The sequence below is a fragment of the Odontomachus brunneus genome, unplaced genomic scaffold (assembly GCF_010583005.1).
Source record: "Odontomachus brunneus isolate Ranch 3 - 2012 unplaced genomic scaffold, Obru_v1 Obru_scaffold_103, whole genome shotgun sequence".
Classification (NCBI taxonomy): domain Eukaryota; kingdom Metazoa; phylum Arthropoda; class Insecta; order Hymenoptera; family Formicidae; genus Odontomachus; species Odontomachus brunneus.
The window spans coordinates 317,215-339,548 of record NW_022639553.1 but is presented as its reverse complement, the minus strand read 5'-3'; the positions used below and the strand labels follow the sequence as shown (position 1 = coordinate 339,548).

Below are 22,334 nucleotides of genomic sequence, written 5' to 3'. Positions count from 1 at the left end.
TTAACTTCGTCTATTGATATACATCCGCCGTGTAAATTCAGCCAAAGGATAAAAATCCGTATTAATAGTCGTTACTTGAAACTTCTCTCACGCGAGACACTCAGATTTTAATTAATGTGCGTATTAATAGTTGTCATTTGTAGTTTGTCTCATGTGAGACAGTCAAGCTTGTATTCAGAGTTTAATCCAAATTTTTCGGTTGAATTATATAAGTGACTTTTATATCTCTGTCGCGCGCGACTCAACTGAGACTCATTTAACTCTAAATCTAGGTCTCTCATTTGAGACAAATTTCAAGTAATGTCTATTAACACAGGACTAAATCTGGATTCAAATAATATAAATAAATCTGGATAAATAATTCAAATCTGTCTTATTAAGTTTCAAGTTTCAAACTTCAAGTAAAGACTTTTTCAGTAGTGATTTAAAATGACTGCATGATTTCCCGGAGGTGGATTTTTATTAAGCGTATCTAGATTTCTATTGCTATTTTCTTTGAAGAATCTTGAAAAATCTAATACAAAATATTTCTAATTCTAATATTTCCATTTGCATTTACTGTGAGTGAGTTAAAAAATTATAGTTCGACTGAATCAAGAAAAATATTTTATCACGAAATTCCCTCGAACATACCACTTAAGAGACTGATATAAACCAAAGTGACACGAAAGAATGTAAGAAAGAAATGTGAGGTAACACAACTGAGTAATCTGCCATAGGTGATTCGAAAAATATATCTAATGTATAATATTTCGAAAAGGCAGGTTTTCTACGCGTTACTCCGTTTGGTCAAAATAAGGTCAGTGCACAAGTAAAGTATATTCATGAATTACTTTAAGCTAGCGTAAGATATTACCTTCTTGAACGGAGTGCCTCAGGAAATTAACACTCGTACAAAGCGAGAAGAATATTCAGATATATATGTATTCACACACATATACACACATACATACATACGCATTTACGCATTTTGTTAGAAGTACGCGTTCCGGACTACGAATTCTTCGGTGAGTTTGGGGTCGAGTTTTCTTCGGCGAAAATTTAATTGGATTCCATCCTCCTTTTCGCACTTCTTTACATTTTAACATTAAATCTTGTAGTAATGAAATCTTCAGTTAAAATTCCATCCGAAAGTAAAGTCCGTTGAAATTTTTATCTCGGGAATATAAAACGGCATTATGTTTCAAGTGATATTCTTCTCTGTTTCGAGGAGGAATTCAGCTTATCTGCTCGAAATAGTTCGATTCTATCAAGTAATTCCAACGCGAAGATGATATCGGTTTGCTACAACTTCTGTGTTGAGACGAAATAAAATACTGGAAATTCCGTAAAATTTGATAAATATGCGAGTTTCTTGAAGCTATTTAAACCTCTGGCCATGATATATTTGTAGAAATGCACTTTGCCGACGACGCTGTTTGTAAGTAACAGGAAATGTAGTAATTTTCATAAATCGGGGTGCAAATTGCTAACAAAACGTTATTCTGCATTTAGTTTTACGCGCGACGCGCTTTAACGGAATTTGAAGTAAATTAACAAAGTTGAGAATACGCAAAAGAGAAAGACGGGGGAGAGGGAAGAAGAGAAAGAAAGAGAGAAAGGGGCGAAAGAGTGTAGTGTCTGAATTTCCGCCAGAAGAGGATTGTCCCCGCGTAAGGGAGAATCTCGCTGATAGAGACGAAAACGGTGGTTTCAGGACATCGTGTATCCCGGAGATACGAAAAGGGCTGAATCTGTTTGAACTCGAAACGCGTTACGCAAACACGCACGACAACTTTTGGTTGTCACGGAGGAGTTTGACATTTCTCCCCGGGGTAGAAAATTAGCGTCGTACAAATGGCAACGCGCTTTGTGACGCGCGAGCTAGACGAGCTAAACGAAGCGAGCGCAACGGCAGAGATTCCACGCGCGGCGGACTACGCCATAAGAATGGAATTCAACTGGAAGCCTCCCCGCAAGCTGCTCCCTAATTATTAATTACACCTAGCGTCGTATATCAGCGTCCTTTATGACAAGTTGGCGCGAAACTTTGAGTCGCATCCGGCGCCTAATTAAACTGGTTCAATAAAATTACACCGGCCTGTCTTCATGTAACGCGCCATCGCCCCCGCCCCGCTCAAATTTCGCGCGCGCTTTCGCAGTCCATCGTGATACAACTATTCGGAACTTTCTCTGTGTGCGACTGATTATTTGTCCAAACTGTCCCTTCGTGCTCCGGCAGTGTCTTCTTGCAGGAAATATATTCAAACGTGGAGTGATCTTGGATTTCCTGATCTTAGTTTCATTAGTACATTCTTGCAACGTTGCTGTCACTTGGGTGAAATTTTAAACAAAACCGTCGCTCACGAAAACTTCCTGTCAAGATTCAACATTAGCGCCATCGTGGCGACTAAAATCCAAATAAAGATTTTAAAACTGTAAAGTTCACATGAATTAAGGGTACGAACTTTGATTTTGATTTAATCATATATACTTCGTCGCTTTTCATACGGAGAAGAATGTTTAGTTAGCATGACAAAGAAACAGTTGAATGTATTTTTGTTGAAAGAAATAGAATTTCTTTCCGTGAACAAAATTCGATTCTTAAGAACCAGAAATTCTGTTTCCTTGACTCAAAAAGCGTTGAATTGTGTTGTTATATCAATTCAACGAATCTCTTTTATTTATGTATGAGAGGTCTTTCGTTTTCAACTACACATAATTCAAACATTGAGAATTATAAAATTCATGTAAATTGAGAGTAAGAATTTTGATTTTTTATTAAAAAGACAAGATTTGGATTTAAGCAGATAAACTTTTTATTTAATTATATACCTCGCTGCTTGATGTGTATAGAGAAGAAAGATTGTTTTACGTTTTTGTTGAAGGATATGTTTTTGTTGTTCTGCTTTTGTGAAATTCAGTCCTTAAGAACTAAAAATTCTGTATCCTCCAATCAGTTGTCACATTAATCAACCAATATTTTCTACCTGTATATAAGAAGTCTTTCACTTTCACCATAATCCGGAAATTAATATTAATTAATATAAATTAATATATTTCACCATTTTGATTGAGGGTAGGTCGCTCATAATCCGACGAAAAAGTCTCATTAGACTCGAGGCTGGCAGCAAGGACTCTTGCATTAATATAAGAATTTTATGAAATTTTTGAAAGGATTTTATGAAAAGATTATTTATGATACGCGTACGCCCCGTGCGAGACGCCGCGGTGTTTCTCGATCGCCGGGACTGTCGCGAATTTTTAGCTTACGCGAAATATCCATTGCTGAATTATTTGTCCGCGCGTCACACGTCAACGTCAGTCCGGCCGTAATTAATCGAGCCCAGCCATTGAGGTTAATGCACGTGCGCAAGTGAGAGGCCCGGCGATATGATTAAACGAATTGGCAATCGAGAGATCATTCAACGGTTCCAGTAGGCGCGGCAGGACGGGAATGACAGTAGAGAGCGTTGATTAACGAACTGATTGCAGCTAACGTAATTAATTATTACCCGCGCGTCGCTCGAGATTCCACGCGCGACCGCGATCGAACGCGGAGTATCGATGGGTTGCAGTGAGCGGCGCGTCGCTTAATTCCTGAAAAAAAGAATTTATTTGCTCAGCCCGATTCGAAATTCGCGTCGCGCTCCGCGGCGGAAATCTTGTCACTCGGATAGTTGTGTGCGACGAATGATGGATAGCTGAACAGATAGATGGACAAACTTCGCCGGGCCCAAATCGGCGGACTCTTGTTAATCTCGCAAGGGGAGGATCGACTCCGTAACTCGCAGATTGGCTCAAGTTCTGCGTGCGCACGAAGTGCCGCCAGCAGACTGCAGTCACATCTGCATTCGGGAGAGCGGATAAGCTAATTTCTCTTTTTCTTTTTTTTTTATCACTGCTTTACTTTCGTCGTGTAATCCCGTTCCGCAATTTTCGTTTAACGGCCAGTGAACGTTGCATACAATTGTTATTACGTTCACGGTGGAAGGAGGGAATTATCGTATTTTAAGAGATTGCGCCTCGCGCAAACGTGTTTACGTGCATAACACGGCGGAAGATGCGTAATCGCCTAGAATTTTCCTCGTTCAAATGCGTCACCGAAATGTCCTGAATAACAAAACATCGCTAGAATCGAAATAAACAATTTAGTTGGTTATGTTTATCGCGGAAAAACGTATCTCAGAGTTAATTATCGGAGAATTGCAGCAACAATATGATTACTGTTTCAAATTTATGGCGCGGAAAATATGAATGAGATGGCATAATATTTATGAAACACGGCCCGCGCTTGAACGGGAAAAAGTGAGGTATCGATTGTGTCATTTAGTTATACCGTCTGCTTCAACGTTTCATAATTTTGCGGCGAGTCTGCGCGCACGTGCTTCACACACGCACACGACTTACTTTTGCATGTTTGATGTTGCAGGCTCTCATTAATGCGAACAGGTACGACGACAAGCATCTGATGAGTAACGAAGTGATGGACAAGACCCAGTCGCCGTTGAAAGCGATGTACAACGTGCAATTGCCGTCCAGAAATACGGATTGCCCGTCGTCGTCCAAGCCTGCGATGGCCAATCGTCTGTTGGATTGGTTCTCTGTCGTGATGGCAGACTCCAAGCACCGCCGTCAGCATCCCAAGCCCAAAGGTGGGAAGAGAACCTGTAGCACAAATTTCAATACGTATACATGTATATTTCCGACACAGCAGTACGGCCATTTGCAAAGCAAAATGACGGTCGATATATGCGGGTTTCCACAAACAAATCCTCGAACTATCGTAACTCACTTCAGCCGGCGATCTGTTTAATTAATGCTTTGGTCGAGCAAAGGGCTAGAGAGTTCGCGTGAATTAACATTTTTATTTGGTTTTAAAGAGATAAGATTGAATCATATACCTCGCTGCTTGATGTACACGGAGAAAAAAGATTGGTTGAGTAAACATGACAAAGAAACAACTGAACGCGTTTTTGTCAACAGTTTTGGGAAACAGAATCTCTAGTTTTTTATTTTGGTTAACCAAATTTGGTCTCTAAGAGCTAGAAAAATTCTATTTTCTTCTATCAAGAAGCATGTAATTGTATCATTGTCACGCCAATTCAACGAATCCTTTTTTTCTGTGTACCAGAGGTCTTCTGTTTTCGCTCATAGTCCAAAAATGAAGCTTTAAGATGTCTGTTGTTGATTGTCTAATTTCTAATGTTAAATCTCTTTTAATGTTGAACTGCTGAACTGAAGCACGCAATAAAAAAATTATTTTTGTTGGAACTAAAATACTAAAATAGATTTCGTTGACATTACCATTTTGTTTTACTTGTGTCAAATAGAATATATTGTGAAGATGCAAAACGCACAAGTGGCAATTAAATTTCTTTGTTGTGATTACCGAACATTTGACTGATTCCATTTCAAGTAAATTCTGTTTCGTTGTACTAAATTTTCATTTCGACAACAAAATCCTTCTTTCAGTGTAATCAAGCAGCAAGTGATTCCCTCTGTTTCGCCATCCATGTGAAATTGACTGAGAAGCGAGCTTTTGTTGCTCGCGCTGCGCTCTCCGGAGATTCGTCTCGCCGAAAGTGTTTCTTTTCTTTTTTTTTTTTTTCAAATTTCCGTCGCTGATTAAAATGTCGAACGTCGAGTTTTCCGCCGCGGCGAAACTCGATGTGGAGCATTTTCCGTACATATGTACGGCCAAAAGTCGCGTTAAGCAGCCGGCGACGCGCATAACCGCGGAATGTGCTCGGGGCGTATTGAAACGTTCCCATGGGACGTCTCGTAGGTCCTCGCGTACAAGAGAGACTAATTGTCCTCGGAGAAGGGGATGGACATTGCGACGTACGATCTACCCGGTAGTTTCGAAGTACCGACAGTGCACGCCATTCGACTTCGAGACAATCAGTTTCGTACCAGTTCGAAATTGTCCCCGCACAATGAATCGTTTCCCGCCCTAGGTACGTCGCGATTACTTTGGGCACTGTCTGTCGATATTGTCCTCACGGTACCGCTCCTGTGTTGATCTTACGGTATTACGTTGCCCGAGGCGAAACAAAGTGCAGTATGCGCATAGCTCTATACCGGACGATTCCATTTGAATCGAGAGGAGAAGAGAGAGAGAGAGGAGAAGGGGGAGGATGGTTTCGCTAAACACGCCTGGCTCACAGCAAGAAAATAGTCCAGGGGGTTGTAACAATTAAAGGATTCCATTCAAGGGCAGGATTTGCCGAATAAATTGTTATTTTACGGGGTTTGCGTGCTGCGTTAACGGTAACGGCACTTGCACAGCATGAACATTTTTCTAATGACGCTTCTACCATGGAATTGTCGACTACGAGAATATGTAGTCCTTGTGGTTTTTTAACGCTGGCGCTATCGATAATTAATTACCTATTTCTGCATTGAGAGAAAAAAATATCGGAAAAGAAAGGAAATCTTTATTCGGTACGGGTACTATGCATTTTTGGTTGCATTAACCAAATTTCTAGTAAAATATGAACGAGCCAGAAAATTTTGGTTGGAGTCACCAGAATTCTGTTCAAGTTGGTCAGAAATCTTGTCACCTCGAATAGAATTCCAGTAACTTCAGCTGGAATTTCTGGTCCATATTTCATCAGAAATTTCGTTAATTAAACCAAACATTTTTTTCCGTGTAATAGCATGTTTATTTAAATCTAAATTTTTTTCTTCAAATCGAGTTAATTTTATAAGAAACTAAGGTTTCATGAAAATTTATATTTTCTTGTACGGGAGAAATTTGTTCTCAATGTAAAAGCATGCATAAGTAAATACGTTATTGGTACCTATCGAATAAGTATTTCTTGTCAGTATGTCAAAGCTGTCAAAACGACAGGTTTTTGGCAGAAATGCAGAAGAAAGAATGTTTATTTGCACTTTTTATTCTAATAAACAAAAATTTGTAATTTGTTTACTAATACATTTTTTCCATTGTGCTTTTCATTGTTATTAAATACAGTTGTAATCCTGTAGATTAAGTAATCGCGTGTTATACATATCTTAACACATTCATCGCATGACTGTCGCCGGGGTGATCGACGAGGTGTAAACGAGAAACTTAGCGCCGGCCATCGCAATGAATGTGTGCAAAATATACAATGCACCGTTCCAAGTGTGAGGAATTTTTATGAGGAGTCACAGGAACGATTTATATCGCACAAAACATTTTAACTCCCTTGGTAGGTCTGGTGTTGACGAGATGTTAAATCGAAAGGCACTCGAACGGGGTGCAATCGTTGCAGTTGAAAGCTCGATGTTTTACAGCGTGTTCTATTGCGCGCGTTTGCGTATCCCGATAATGCGATTTCTTGTTTCGCTTATCGCGCTATATCGATTTGCACGACCCCGCGAGACTAGACTCTCGTCGGCTTGTACGTGCGCGCTTATTGATCCTCTTTCGCATTAGCTGTAGGCGGTTAACGGCACTTACGATAAAGAAGAATACTGCATTTCAGGTCACTTCCCGATCAGTTGTCAGAGCGAGGTCAGGTGGATGTTCGGACATTTGGACAGCGACAGCGACGGCCGGCTCTCGCTCTCCGAGCTGTACGGTCTGGAACACGATCAGAATGAGCCGTGCTTGAAGCCCTTCCTAGACGCCTGCGACACTGACAGGTAAGGGAGGAGGAGAGAAAGAGGAAGAGAAAGAGCGTCGTTCCTGTGTGAATTCCTGTGTATGCGCGAGGAACAAGAGACAGTGTGACATTTTACGATCATCGCAGTTAACGTTTTACGTTGCTCGCCGCTCAGAGTGCATGCTCTGCGCACTGAGAACTTGAGATAAGTTCGATCGATAGATTCAGACTACGTACGCACGTAGGTACGCCCTTGCAAAGACGATAACACCCGCCGTCTGACGTGTAACGCATATGGAAATTGAATGCGCAGATGTTAACTTAGAAATGTCAACGATGAAGAATGTGCCGGCGCGGAGGGATGTATCGCGCCGGATACGATCTGGTCTGACTAGACGCGTGATGTTACTACTGCCGCCTCTCCGAACGCGTGCCCCGTGTGACTGCTGATATGTAAAAACCGTCCTTTTCTCGGGCTCCTACGCCATAAATCTTTCGCCACTCGCGTTGTCGTGTATCTTTACAAGTTTAATATATCTTATATTATATAATCTTATATTATTTTATATAATTTCTATTATTTTTTTCTATATTTTTATTATATTTCTATTATATTACATTATATTATATTTACACATTACATTTATATTATATAATTTTTATTATTTCTTTCTACTTAATATATTTCATATTATTTCTATTACATTTTTACTTAAAGGATTGTTTTATATTTCTCTCATTTTTAGTATTTCTCTATTTCATGTATTTTATATTATTTCATATCGGATTTCTCGCAGATTTGCGTATATTATTGTACATCACCATCATCGCCATCATTGATACGATATCGACGCTGTTAATAGTATTATGTTTGGTGTTACGGTATTAAGTTCGGTGCGATGGTAAATTGAGTACCTCGGCGACGTTATTGTAACGACATGCATGTAATCCTTGAAAGTGGTAAGTTTCTGATGCATAACGCACTGTATTTTCAGCGATATTTTCGTGAGCGGGCCCGAATGGTGCGGTTGCTTCTCGAAAGCCGAACGTCCGTGCGCCGCTGTGCGCAGACGATCATCGTCGGATTCAGCACCCGCCTGCGATTCGCGAGGATATTACCGCAGCACCCAGTGCCACCGTGGCCTTGGCCTCTGCTGGTGCGTCGATCCGCATGGCGTCGAGTTCGCTGGCACCAGAACGCGTGGCACCAAGCCCGATTGCGGTATGTACTTGTGTAATAAATACGGAAAAAATGTATCGAAATTCGATTAAACGCGTCTGGCGCATCGAGAAGACAACAAAGAAGCGGCAATAAAGTGTTTCAATTAAATCCTGGATTTGTTTCTGTATAAAAGATTTTTATTGTTCAATGACAAAAATAAAAGTATCTCTGGCGAACGGAGCTTAATATTCTATCTGTCGAAATTTTTAAGTCTCAAATTTTCTGAGTCAAGTGTAGTTCTTCAAGTCAAGATTATATATTATGGTTTATATAATATACAAAATGTCTGACTCTAAGATTATATATTATGGTTTATATAATATACAAAATGTCTGACTCTAAGACCCGTATTTAATAGTTATTACTTGAAATTCATTTCAAGTGAAGAACTCAGATTTAAACTTAGCGTGAGAGTTTTTCAGTTAAATCACGCAATTGCAGATATAAATGTTACATATATCAGAATTCAATTGAAAAACTTGGATTTAACTTTGAATAAAAATCTGAGTGTCTCACACATGAGTTAAGTTTCAGGTGACAACTATTAACACGGAATTAAGTGTCCCATATTTCATGTGTACGTATAGATTATATCAAACTGAACAAAAAAGTCTCTCCTACTATCTTGTTAATAACCACCGTAAGTTTGTAGTTAAAGAACATTGATGGATTATCGCGTGCGATCGTCCGCTATTGTTCTGTAATTAATAACTAAAAAATCTACGTGGTTATTAGCAAGATGGTAGAGGATCTTTTTGTTCAGTTTAGTGATCTAATCTATAAACAAATATGACGGCAGACGTCGCTATCACAACTTATCTGCCATATCACGCATCGTGATCATATTCAGCAATCTTCTATAATTAATAACTCAAAATTTTACATGGTTGTTTGTAGTAGAAAAATTTTATCTCCAATTTGACCTAATCTAATCATGTACACGAAATATGGGACACTTTGCGTGCCAGACATCTTGTGTATAATTTATATAATAATAAAGTTTATGTAAATAAAGAGATTATATGGTTCTTTTTGATAAAGAATCAAGTAAAGAGGAGTAAGAACCAACACGCAGATATAATAGCGTGATGTAACTAACTAAAACATAAATTATTAGTGCTGTCCTGACAGATATACAGAGGAAATATTAATTTTTTTCTCAATAGAATATGAACCCAACGTTGAAAACTTGGAACTTGAAAATAATATAAATAAAACCGGAGTCAAGAAATCGGTCACAGTTCGAAAACTATTCGTGTTTCCACACTTTTTCTTTTTTTTCTAATCAATGATTACCTTGCAGATACAATCGTGAACAAAATCAGCAGTGGCGGCCTCAAGACCAACAGCGTGGACCTCGATGACGACGAGGACGGTGGCACCGATTCCGCTCAGGACCTCGAAGGCTCGGCCGATCAACCATTAGATTTTTAGATGTATTAGGGACGGCGGCCAGCAACGGGAATACAGCACTTCAACCGACATAAGCGATACCGTCTATGCGATCGGAAGGCAGCATTCTTTTCTCGCGAGAGGGCATGCGCCGCGTCCGATCGTCCACCGATTCTGGGTGTACCGCCGTAGTGATCGTGGGTGTTCCATGTCGCCAAGCCGCCTGTCGATCGTCTTATCGAGGCCGCGATCCACGTGCGATAAAACGAAACGTGTGAGCCTAAGCGATGAGTTCCGAGAGCAACGAAAAGCACGACGATTATTAGTTAATGGATTAGTCTGGCCCGAGACAGAGTTAAGGGACAGATGATCGGACAGAAAGAGAAAAGAGAGATCATCGTCGCGTTGTCGTACGATCTTAGTCCTTCGTCCCAATTAGGAAGCTCTAATCGACGTTAAAGTAGCGAGTGTCTTGCCTGTCGTGCAATAATAAACCGCGTGTCCGACTAACGACGTTCGCCGCCACCGAATGCCATAGATACCGTGCAATCGTAATTCCGCGCAATATTCCGATAGACCGTGTAGGGAATACGCAAATACGACCGAAAGTGCGTGTGAGGGTTGCCGGCGACTAAACAAACGTGAGAGGGAGAGAGAGGTAATGAGAGGGAGGGAGAGAGGGAATTTCGCATTTACGAGCCACGTTGAATACCGACCGGCGGATTACCTCCGCACCTACCGAGGCACCTCCGTGCACAACTCGTCTATAAATACCATAATTACGAACTATTTACGCGTATACAAAATAGAGAGATCCGCGAAACTGTGGGAGACAGAGCTGACTGGGGGGAAACGGAGGGAGAAGGACACGTAACAGTACGCGGGATAATTTCGTCGCATCGGCCAGAACTCACGTACCACGCGTACTGACACAAAATTAACATTTAACGAGGAAACATGAGTGGAGCGCCCTGTGTGTATGATTTCTAATCGCTAGATTAACTCGATATCGATCGTAACGTCACTGGACATGATAATTATGACAGTTATGATTTACGTGATACAATGCAGTAACCATGCGGAATCGAGTTAATCGTGGGAGAGAGGGGGAAAGAGAGAAAGAAAGAAAGTAAGAGAGAACGTGAGTACATTGACGGAGTAAAAATGCGAGCGTAAGCGTCTTCATTCTACCATCGCGCTTGCACCTGCTGAAAACTTAGTTGATCCATGAAGCGAAATAGATTCCCGTAGCTCTTGCCACTTCACTTTCGGCTGTGTTTCGCCGAACGCGGTAATAGAAAATCTCGCTTATTTATTACGTTCTTTCGGGCAAGCTCGCGGAGCGCACTTTTAAGTTATTCTTCTTTCTCTCGTAGCCACCTTGCGTTATGATGAAATTAGTGTAAGATTACATGAAATAAAAAGAACGACCTATTTCATACTCGCTAACGACCTATTTCATACTACACCGCAGTTCAATCACGACCGTGTTAGGATGTCGAGGGTTGGTTATTGAGAGGTCGCTCATTTAGAAGTAAACGGGAAAACGGTGTGTTATTGTCATTCTGTATTATATATCGCGCGGCTCGATTCGCAGAGAGATATGCAAGCATCACGATTTTTCGCACGCGCAATCGGGAGAACATCTATCACGCGACACTGAGAGAAAGGACGAGAAAGAGAGAGAGAGAGAGAAAGAGAGAGATTGTTTTCTACGAAGCTAGAAAATGTTTGACGTCGTGATTCGTCTGCATTTACTGTAATTATAAGCATTTTTACTTACAACTTTTACTTAAAGAGTGTGTGGTACACCGTAGATATTAGAGTAACATGTAATCCGTAGAAAGAAAAAAAAGATCAGTGTGACTATGTGAATATGCCCCTAGAGTTAGAAGGCAATTTACGTAGAGATAGCCGATGCAAATTACACGTGTCTCATTTAGAATGATGAAAGTGACGATTCATTTCGCGAGCCTAACGCGTTTCACTTCGCGCGACATGCATTCCTTCTGCGAGATATTCAGGGAAAATAATACTCATCATATATGGATCAAAGGCAAAATAGTATGTATTGAAATATTTGATTAAGATATCATGGAGAACATGCAACGTCTGTTGATTATATTATTTTTCCTATCGATATACGCTTCATTTCGTTGACTCACATACTACATGATAACACTTATCATTTCAACTATCTATTTTTATAAGCGAGAAATTGCACCCCCCCCCTCCCATTTTATCTTTTGTTATTCGTACATAGATATCTTGATCGTTATCGGTTCATCCATAATGTCTTGCCTTAACGGACATGGCGTATTAATCTTGCGCATATAAGAGTATGTAGATGACACTAAAATAAAAAAAAAAATAAATTTTATCTACATATTTAACTGATAAAAACGACATCGTCCGCAATGAGCTAACGCATACTCCTTCCTGCATCGAGCGCAATTTGCATTCCGCCTGACTTATTGTACTGTCGATCTAGACTAATTAATATAAACTACAAGCGAACGTAAATAGTTTTATCGAGTCTTGCATATTGTATATACATAATTATATACAATGAGAAAATCATCGTCAGTGACCTTCGTACCGTGATGATTTTTGTAAGGTATGCACTTGATCAAAGCGTAAAGAATTTTTACTTCATTCAAGAGCTACCGTAAATATCTCACTTGATTGGTATTGTACATGTGGCTGTAAGAATTCTTTATGAATAAAGATTGTTGTAGAAATTGGTGGGATGTTTGTAGAGACTGCGTGTGTGATACGGAAGATATAAAATTTATTGAGTACTTATTTATTGAATATTTTATGAAGTACAAATACATAGCAAACATTAGTAAGTGCAATTCGCAAACAAGTGCGAAAAACATATTTATGTTTCATCGCGTATTTAACCTTTAGGCTGCCGGGAAAACCACAAAAGTGGCTTTATAGCCACAAAAGTGACTTTTCAAAGGAAAATGGCAGTCTAAAGATTAATATTTTTCTTTATAGAAATCACGGAAGACACCAAAAACCAGCAGGCCATATATCGCAATACAAGAAGTAAAGGACGATATTATTTGAATTTTATAATAGCTCTCAAGCTAGAACAGAAAGATACATCATTACTTTTCATAGTAGACTAGGTACGCAATTTTTTGCATCTTATATTATCGATACGCTTTTCTTTTATACACGATAAACTTTCTTAAGACTTACCAATCTCCCGAATGTAGCAAATCAAACGCTTCGTTGATTTTCTCGATCGAGAAATAGTGCGTGATAAATTCGTCGAGAAGTAATTCCTTGGACAAATACTCATTTACCAGCTTTGGTACACTTTGCTTTGACTTCCATCCGCCAAATGCACTTCCTTTCCATACTCGACCTGTGACCAATTGAAACGGTTTGGTACTAATCTCTTGTCCAAACGCGGCTACTCCTATTATTACGGATGTACCCCATCCTTTATGACAGGATTCCAAGGCAGCTCTCTAAAAATCATTTTTCACAGAAAGATTGTTTTATTTTTATATATATAAAACAAGTCTGCCATACCATAGTGTTTACATTTCCGACACACTCAAAGGTGTAATCTAACCCACCGTCTGTCATCTCGATCAACACCTGTTGAATTGGTTTGTCATGATCTTTGGGATTGACAAATTCTGTACATCCAAAGATTTTACCTGCAATTGAATATTTTACCTGCACATGAATGTGTTTATAACATTTTCTATTATATTTGTCTTCTGTAATTTCATGAGAAAGCTGATACTTTTCAGTATTCTTATTGTCCTCATTATGTTAATTTACCTTGTTCGAATTTTTTGGGATTAATATCTATGCCAATAATACGAGATGCGCCAGATTTCTTGCAGCCTAATGCTACGGCCAAACCAACAGCTCCTAAACCCCAAATAGCACAGGTGCTTCCAGGCTCTACCTTTGCAGTATTTAAAGCTGCACCATAGCCTGTAGATATTCCACAACCCAAAAGGCACACTTTGTCCAATGGTGCTTCAGGTGTAATCTACAGTGGAACATGTAACAAAGTTGTAAATATTAACTTACTGTTCTGATAATTTATAGTCTTCTATTGATCTCATTAAAATATATAGTATTAATACTTTTGCAAGAGAAATATCTGCCAGCACTGTATATTCAGAAAAGGTAGAGCAGCCCATAAAATGTGCAATTGTTTGTCCTTTACATGTGAAACGAGATGTACCATCAGGCATTATACCTTTACCTTGAGTTTCACGAATTTTGCTACACAGATTAGTTTTTGGTGACTTGCAAAACTTACACTCTCCACATTGAGGAATGTAAAGCGGTATAACATGGTCACCTAAAATTACTTATATGTATAGTGTGATTTTTTAAGTACCTATAATGTGGATAGCATAAAAGGTTGCAACTTGAACATGATATGATTTACAATAATTTATAGAGCAATCTTATAGTATACAATCAATTATTTTGTAATCAATCATACCGCATTGAAATTCGGTAACACCCTCTCCAACACTTTCTACAATGCCACTGCCCTCATGACCAAGTATACAGGGAAACACTCCTTCTGCATCCAATCCATCTAAAGTATAAGCATCTGTATGGCAAAGTGCCACAGCTACTATCTGAATACGAACTTCATGTGCTTTTGGTGGTGCTACTTCGATTTCCTCTATAGATAAAGGCTCCTTTGGCTTCCATGCTACAACAGCCTTGCATTTGATGACCTGGCATAATAATAAATTCAAATGGTTCAATTCTTTTTATAGATAAATTAGATTATATTAGGTACAATAGTATCAGAGATATTTAATTAGAAATTGAGAGAAAAAGAGAGAAATAAGAACAAAAAAAAAGAAAATAGAAGAAAAATGTAATACAGCAAATGTCATAATTAATAATAACGGATGAAAACTTATAATAACAATTAGCAATAAAAGATAAACAAACAAATTAACAATAAAAGATAAAAGTGAGAGTGCAGAAACTCGTTGAAATTGATGTCGATCCTTACCTTTCCAACCGTATCTGACATTATTTTTTCAAATTCACTGTACACTCGTTTAATTTAAAAAGTGTTCTGTTTGGAAATCATTCAATTACAGGAAAAAAAAATGAACGTAGTAGATACTAAAAAACAATCATATATGATCGGAAAATATCCACACATTCGTCTTCTTCTTTCAGAATGTTCCAACCGTTGCGACTGCGCAATAATAAAATATGCTCACTGATTATTTCGATAATAGAGTGCAAAGATTATATAAATATTAGGTTTTTTTAATTCTTTTGATATTACGTTAGCTGACTTTGGGTTATGTTTGTTACTTTCTTTAGAATTATATTTTTTCGGAAATTCCTCTTCTTAAAGAAACAAAATGAACGTACGAATTATATTCGCCCGAAAACAGAACGTACGAATGATATCCCATACAACTCATAACCCTATTTAACCTTTTGATAAGCTAATAATTGAATATTTGTCTGTCCAATTTAAAGAAAAAACAAAGACACATGATTTAACTATCAAGGCTTGTATTTTTAAAATAATCATGTATACGTAAGATTTATTACGCAGTAAGTTTTATAATTGTATTATAAAGTAGTTGCGCAATAAAACTTATGTATATGCAACTATTTCAAAAATATTGGGCCAAGTAGTTTACCAAGAAATTGAAACAATCGGCCCTATGACATAGACATTTTTGGTCTGTTCTTTTCAATGATCATTTCCAATGCTTCCAATTAGCTGTCGCGAAAAAAGCTATTGCGGGCTGCGTCTTGCGTTTGCAAGTTATGTAGACCGGGCTTTAGATATGATTAATGGCTTATGTAGAAGGTCCATGAGAACCTGAACAGACTTTTGCGTAACATAATATATGATGCACAAGAGAATCAATCAATTAGAATCCTTTATTTTCATCCTTAGGATCCATCTGTCATATGCTTATCTATCGTAACTATCATATGCTAGTTAAGATAAAATCAAATTTGATCAATTTGATGCAATTTATGACTTTTGTGGTTACACATTTACATAAGATAAAATTTATTACATATGTATGTACATATATACGAATGGAGAAATTGCCCATATTAAAATCTATAATAATGTATATGTTACTGTAATTCATAAAATGTGATTATTATTTACACAGTACAGTTATATAATTTTAATTCATACATTCATCGCAATCTCTCTCTCTCTCTCTAAGTCATAAGTATTACAAATGCTTACATGAATAATGCATAATGAATAAGAAATGAACAATAATAAATTATTATTCCACTATTTCTAACATATTACAGCATACCTATAAAAATGCAATCAGATAACAATCAATTAATATGACAATAGTGTCTACTTCAGAAACAAGTGCCATTAGATAGTGATAATCACTGCACAAGTGCAATATTGTTCTGTTATTGTACATAGTCTATTGTATTATCGATGAACTTTTCTATGCAGTTTGAGGGCAGGAAGAGTTCTGACTAGGGTAATGAAATGAGCAATCAGGTAGCCCAACAATGCACCTATGACACAAGGAACTGGCCAAACTTGCCATGGACGGTCCCAGTCCAAGGGGATCACAGTGGCACCCAGCCACGTACCCAATATTGTTGCCTGTATGTTGATCCTTAAAGCATCCACGAGGATATTGCCTTTCTGAGAATGTGCTCCCATTAACACGTCCAAGGCGTTGTCCACACCCAGATGTAGACTGGTGGGCACAAATGTCAGAGTCAGTAAAGTGATCACGAGCATAGTGGTTTCCTCATGATCTGTGAGCACAGGTGCGCCAAACAGCACGATCGCAATGTAGTAGACTATGGACAACGCGAATGCGACGAGAGAGAACTTGAAGATCTCCCTCAGATTTTTCGCCCAGGACTTCTTGGCCTTTGGCAACGCCCGTTGCTCGATTTTGACTATGGTGGGTGCCTCCGTTTGCACCATAGGAAACAGCAGTTTTATCACTTCAGCGAACACGAAGATCAACAGCACAGGTAAGAACTTGTACTTGCCGACGTTGTATAAATTGTCGTTGAGTTTCGCTAATATCAAGATGCCGGGGAAATAAATGCAGGTGAAGGAGCAGTAAGATAGCAACAGTCTTTGCTCGGTTTTGCGTCCGACATTCATCTTGGGGCATCGAGTGTTATTTGTGCGATTAGTCGGAGTTTATTATTATTATTATTATTATTATTAGTTTATTAGTCAAAGCTGATTAGTTTAGGACTCTTCTTTTTGTCCTACGAATGCACGTCTTTCTTCAGACGCGATATCACGTTTCAGGGTTATGGCACATAGAAAAAGCGTAAGCAAGCAGAGTCGAGGAGCCGACTCACGTTGTAGCGTTTTGACGCATGTACATTTGAGGTTAACGTATCAGCTGACGTAAACGTGACCACTCAACACGTAAAGTGTCTGAAATTTTTATGTGTTAAAAAACGTCCATAACTTACTATCGGAGCGTTAACATGGGAAAAAACAAGCAGGCGCAACGAACCAAGAATAATGCACGGGTAAGCGCAAGTTATACGTGATTGCATAAATGCGAATGATGTATAAATTATGATTTAATCATATAACCTATATTATATTATGTATTGATATTTTATGAATATTACATTTATTATGAATGTCCTTGTTATTGACATATGTTTTCGGTTTTCAGCGTTATATGAATAAATAATTTATATATAGTCATATTTGCGTTTCATTAGTGTCATCTTCGTTACATTATTTGTTAATAGCATTATCTTACATCACACTGACTCCATGATATGCTTGCAGCATTGTGCTATACTTTGATATTTTTCAGCCATCAAACAGCAGTCGCAGTGCAGAACTCCTGGGGACTGCAATGCCCAATTTTGTTGGCTTCTCAGCAGTCAAGGATGGAGGATATGTTCCTGTTCTACCTGGCCTATCCTTGTGTAACTTGAATGAGGTAGAAATGAATAATGTAGACTCCAGTTTTCAAGTAGTACTGAAGAAGATGAATAAGAAAGATGCTACCACAAAGTATAAGGTAATTAGTTTATCAGTTTATTAGTTGGACGCAATTGGTGTGAATTTTGTAAGTTAAGCTAACAGAAGGAAATCCTGTGTGCACAGGCATTGCAAGAATTCGCGACCCTGTGTGAGAGTGCTGAACTGTCAGCTGTGGAAGGCATGCTACCATTTTGGCCACGATTGTATTGCGCTCTCTCCATCGACATAGATCACAGAGTGAGAGAGGCAACACAGTTGGCACATGCTGCAGTTGTCAAACGTGTGGGTAAAAGCATAGCGATGTATTTGAAGCAACTGGCCGGTGCTTGGTTCACTTCTCAGTACGACACATATCCTCTGGCTGCTTCAGCTGCTACCAATTCTTTTAACAGTACATTTCCACCGTGGAAATTGGTCGACGCGATTGTTCATTGCCAATGGGAAATTTTAATGTATATCAATGACAACATCACCATCAGGACAGCTCAAACATTGTCGACACAAAAGTCTCTTAGCAGTGAAGAAATGGAAACAAAGTATCAGCGAGTATTGGTGTCGAATCTACAGGCGTATAGTTCTTACTTCAGGAAAATCCCGCCTCGTGAGATCGAGAACACCTTGAGTATTCACGAAAAGATTTTGACCAGTTCGAAATTCTGGAAACTCGCGAAACATGACGTCCTGCCGATCAAAACGGCCTTCTTCAACGTGCTGACGTCGATAATAGGAAATGCAGAACATCTGTTGAAGAAGGAGAAGAAAAGAGTCATGACTACAATCATCAACAGCCTCGACGAATCCGAGCCTGGAATTTCGTCGGCCGTGTGGGAGTCAATGCTCGTAGCTATAAACAAGATCGACGACTGGCATACCGTCGTGAGTGTCGACAAGCTAGTTTTGCCGAAGCTGTGGCGCGTCTTACGATCTGGCGGCCAATGCTGTGCCAGTATCGTTTACCCGAATCTACTGCCTTTTGTTAGTCAATTCCCGAAGTTCAACGTCAATACCGACCAGCTGTATGTCAATTTTTTCGATAACATGCGCCAAGGCTTTTCCGTCAAGAGCGTGCAGATAAGTCGCTCGGAGATGCAGGCCGTGGTGACGTCTTTCATCGAGTGTCTGCGTTACTCCATTGTCGTGAACGCCGAGAATGTGGATCTGTGCGTTCGCCTCTTCAAGGAACAGCTTGTCCCCGTCGTAGAATCGTGTATGACGGAAAACACCGCGACGATGAAGCAACTCCTTTTCTCCGAAGTTACACACTTGTTGCGATACTGGAGCAAAAATCGCACCAACGAGATGTACAGGTCGTACGTTCCGCTGATACAGCAGTTTTGGATCGAGCTGCGATTGCTGTTCGACAAGCTCATAGACGTGCCGTGGGAGAGCGCGGTGTCGTACACTGTGGACGCCCAAATCGAGCTCCTGCTGACATTGAAACATGCACCAGACTGTGGCCGGAAGAAGTTGAAAGTGAAATTCTGCAGTCCGGACGACGTCGTGGCGAAACCACCGGAGGTCAGTGTTAACAAAGTCGACGCGGACCCATTGTTCACTGCGGAACTCCACGAGTTCGTGAATGCGCTTTGCGCTATCTACTTCAACAAAATCAACGACCGGCAGTCCACGGTATACATCGGACCGCTCAACAAAGTTATGAAGCATTTCGCGAGCAGGGAATTGTTCGTCGCGCTTTCGACGTCGTTCCAATCTAACAAGGACTTCTTCGAGTTTTATGATGAGAGTTTGAGGCCGTTGCTGCTCACGAATCCGGAAAGCATGGGACAAATTGTCGAGTTAATATTCTACTTTATCACATATATAAGCGATACGGAGAAAGACAAAGTTTTGAAGTCGTTGGTCGAGTTGGACGACATTTCGATCACGAGGAGCGTTATATATTCTAGTCTCTCCAAGTGCAATAGAAATGATCGCGTAATAAAGGATTGGTACACTCAAGCTGACGTCACCAAGCTGCTGGTCGATATGGCCAAGGAAATCGTCTCGCCCGAATACGATGACCCGGAGAAGAATCAGGATCTGATTTTGTTGGCTTTTGAGACTTCAGACACTGGGGACGCATTGATAAACGAAGAAGCAGCGAACGAAATCGTGTCGATTCTTTGCGACTCACTGAGCGGGACGGATGAAGTTTGCTCCATGCAGTTAATCGAATTTATCACAAAGTTGATGACACTGATATGGAGTCACAAACGGACAATATCAAGCGCCGTGCAAATACTGGAGACACTCTTCGAATTGTGCACGCGAGGACATGACGACTGCGACTCGACTTCCGTCGCTGCCGTGTGCGACAGTTGGAAGGAGGGACTTGTCAAAAGCAGTCAAATATTATCACGTTCCGAATTCAACGATCTCATCAAGAGATGCGCGCTCATTATTTGGAGCAAGGTGTACAACGCGCACATCAAAGATACATTGGTAGACTTGGCAACGGATGTCTTGGAAGTTATAATCAACAATGACGACGACACACAATCGAACTGCGAGGAAACTATCTTGCTGTTTCTCACGGCATCTGATATTAAACTGTGGACTGCCGAAGCAACCACTGTTGCGATTTATGGCGAGATAGCGACCGGCAACTTATATATGTCGAGTCTCGAGAGGAAGATACGGATTTTCCAGGAATGCATGTCCGTCGATCTAACGAACGACACGATCTCTGATAACACGGCGACCTGCTTGGAGTGGGCTGTATTTACTGCGGACTTGCTTAATAATCTGCACAAGAAGCTGAGACGTTCCGAGGTCGACGAGGTCGACGCGCCTTCTAACTTGCAAGAAGATGCTGAATCGTATAATTTGGATTTGCCAGGAATTACGGAGATCTTGGTGAACATCGTGAACGTGGCCACCGTAGCGGAAATCTACAGCAAACATTACAAATCCATCAAACACTACAATGACGTGAACAAACTCCTCGACTCGCTTAAGAGCAGTTTCATCAGCTTGCAAGAACGTTTCCAGAAGAACATTCACGACGACGTGCTGTCTCATATACGGACGAATTACGCAGGTTACGGGTACATGCTGCCATATATAATCCGTACGCATTACGCCCAGTTTAAGCCGAACGAGAATCCCGTCGAATATTATGAGAGTTGCGGGAACAGCGAAGAGGAACGCGACGAGGAAGCGCGAGTGCAAGAGATGCAAGTTTTCAACGATTATTGGACGTCTGATAATCTCCCATTATTAACAGGCAATGACATTTACATGCTAATCGCCACGAGAATCGCAATGCGTCTTGAAGGTGACGGTTCAGCCAATACTAGTGTGATGGAAAAATATATAAATAAAGAGGATTCAACATTGCTACTCTTGGATCAAGACATTTCTGATGTCCCATGGGATCAAATGCTCTTGCCACTAGAAGTCATAAGAACACTGACGACGCTGGTCCGAGAAGCTCCGGCGAAGTTGACGCAAGAGCAATGGGACTTCACCTTGATATCCCTCACAATGTGGCAACAATCGGTCGACAAGTCCAAACGCAACTACACTGACATCAAAGTAACGGCGTTAATGGCGGCGGTTAGTCAACTGTATTATGAATTTCAAACTTTGATGAATAAGCACGAGCAAGAACCGATGTCAGAGCTACCTCCTGCGCTCTTGGACGAATGGAAAAACGTATTTGCCAGAGACATACACAGCTGTATTGCGCGGACTTGGATATTTTGCACCGACTTGCATAATGAAGATGCAGCCACTGTAAAGTCTATCGTGCCGTTGGATTATTTGGGACGAGCAGTTAGCATACTCGACAGGAATATACTGTTCAAGAAGTGTGACGAAGATACTCAGACGGTCAACTTTGACGAGATGTTGGAACTGTCTCTGAAATTGCTGCAGTCTCCTGTGCCTAGTATTCAGCTCGGCGCTTATCATATGTTGAAGCACATAGTGGCGGAGCTTGTACAACAGGACAAAGTTCTCGTCGAGTCTGAGAGCTTCGAGCCGAGCGGACTCAACATCAAGAGACTCGAAACAGTGCTGTTAAGCACGCAGAATATCGTGAACACGATGCTCATTGAATTCAAGTGAGCTTGTATATATATTGAATATATATATATATATATATATATATATATATATATATATATATATATAT

General features: G+C 40.0%; 4 protein-coding genes across 6 annotated transcripts in view; 2 read left to right on the top strand and 2 right to left on the bottom strand.

Moving 5' to 3' along the window:
- LOC116848982 (proteoglycan Cow) overlaps nucleotides 1-12,929 on the top strand; it is a 181,398-nt gene extending 168,469 nt beyond the window's left edge. For both annotated transcript variants that reach the window (XM_032825676.1, XM_032825677.1), the window contains exons 7-10: nucleotides 4,412-4,634; nucleotides 7,455-7,614; nucleotides 8,570-8,796; nucleotides 10,100-12,929. In XM_032825676.1, the coding sequence (XP_032681567.1) occupies nucleotides 4,412-4,634; nucleotides 7,455-7,614; nucleotides 8,570-8,796; nucleotides 10,100-10,230 (741 nt within the window). In that variant the 3' untranslated portion in view covers nucleotides 10,231-12,929. The remainder of the gene's footprint in view (nucleotides 1-4,411; nucleotides 4,635-7,454; nucleotides 7,615-8,569; nucleotides 8,797-10,099) is intronic.
- A 44-nt stretch (nucleotides 12,930-12,973) lies between these two features.
- LOC116848983 (alcohol dehydrogenase class-3) lies at nucleotides 12,974-15,730 on the bottom strand. 2 transcript variants are annotated; one of them, XM_032825679.1, is made up of 8 exons: nucleotides 15,586-15,730; nucleotides 15,212-15,403; nucleotides 14,681-14,924; nucleotides 14,313-14,533; nucleotides 13,999-14,215; nucleotides 13,741-13,871; nucleotides 13,402-13,676; nucleotides 12,974-13,286 (listed from the first exon to the last, which is right to left on the bottom strand). In XM_032825679.1, exons 2-8 carry the CDS (start codon nucleotides 15,230-15,232, stop codon nucleotides 13,259-13,261), a joined length of 1,137 nt encoding a protein of 378 aa, XP_032681570.1. In that variant the 5' UTR covers nucleotides 15,233-15,403; nucleotides 15,586-15,730; the 3' UTR covers nucleotides 12,974-13,258. The 2 variants fall into 2 exon arrangements, with proteins under 2 accessions (XP_032681570.1, XP_032681569.1); XM_032825678.1 differs by having other exon boundaries at nucleotides 15,212-15,701.
- Nucleotides 15,731-16,092: 362 nt separating this feature from the next.
- LOC116848984 (glycosylphosphatidylinositol anchor biosynthesis protein 11) lies at nucleotides 16,093-17,380 on the bottom strand. Its single transcript, XM_032825681.1, has one exon. It carries the CDS (start codon nucleotides 17,339-17,341, stop codon nucleotides 16,643-16,645), a length of 699 nt encoding a protein of 232 aa, XP_032681572.1. The 5' UTR covers nucleotides 17,342-17,380; the 3' UTR covers nucleotides 16,093-16,642.
- A 193-nt stretch (nucleotides 17,381-17,573) lies between these two features.
- Nucleotides 17,574-22,334, top strand: part of LOC116848981 (E3 ubiquitin-protein ligase listerin) — a 6,829-nt gene continuing 2,068 nt past the window's right edge. The window contains exons 1-3 of the mRNA XM_032825675.1: nucleotides 17,574-17,724; nucleotides 18,024-18,233; nucleotides 18,320-22,263. Coding sequence (XP_032681566.1) covers nucleotides 17,680-17,724; nucleotides 18,024-18,233; nucleotides 18,320-22,263 — 4,199 coding nt within the window. The 5' untranslated portion in view covers nucleotides 17,574-17,679. The remainder of the gene's footprint in view (nucleotides 17,725-18,023; nucleotides 18,234-18,319; nucleotides 22,264-22,334) is intronic.

Bases quoted from the DNA above. Each gene is read 5' to 3' on its own strand.
- LOC116848984 (XM_032825681.1), bottom strand. From the start codon at position 17,341: ATGAATGTCGGACGCAAAACCGAGCAAAGACTGTTGCTATCTTACTGC.
- LOC116848983 (XM_032825679.1), bottom strand. From the start codon at position 15,232: ATGTCAGATACGGTTGGAAAG. The intron at 14,925-15,211 runs GTAAGGATCGAC...TTATTATGCCAG, and splicing joins TGTCAGATACGGTTGGAAAG to GTCATCAAATGCAAGGCTGT. The intron at 14,216-14,312 runs GTATTAATACTA...GTTCCACTGTAG, and splicing joins CAGATATTTCTCTTGCAAAA to ATTACACCTGAAGCACCATT.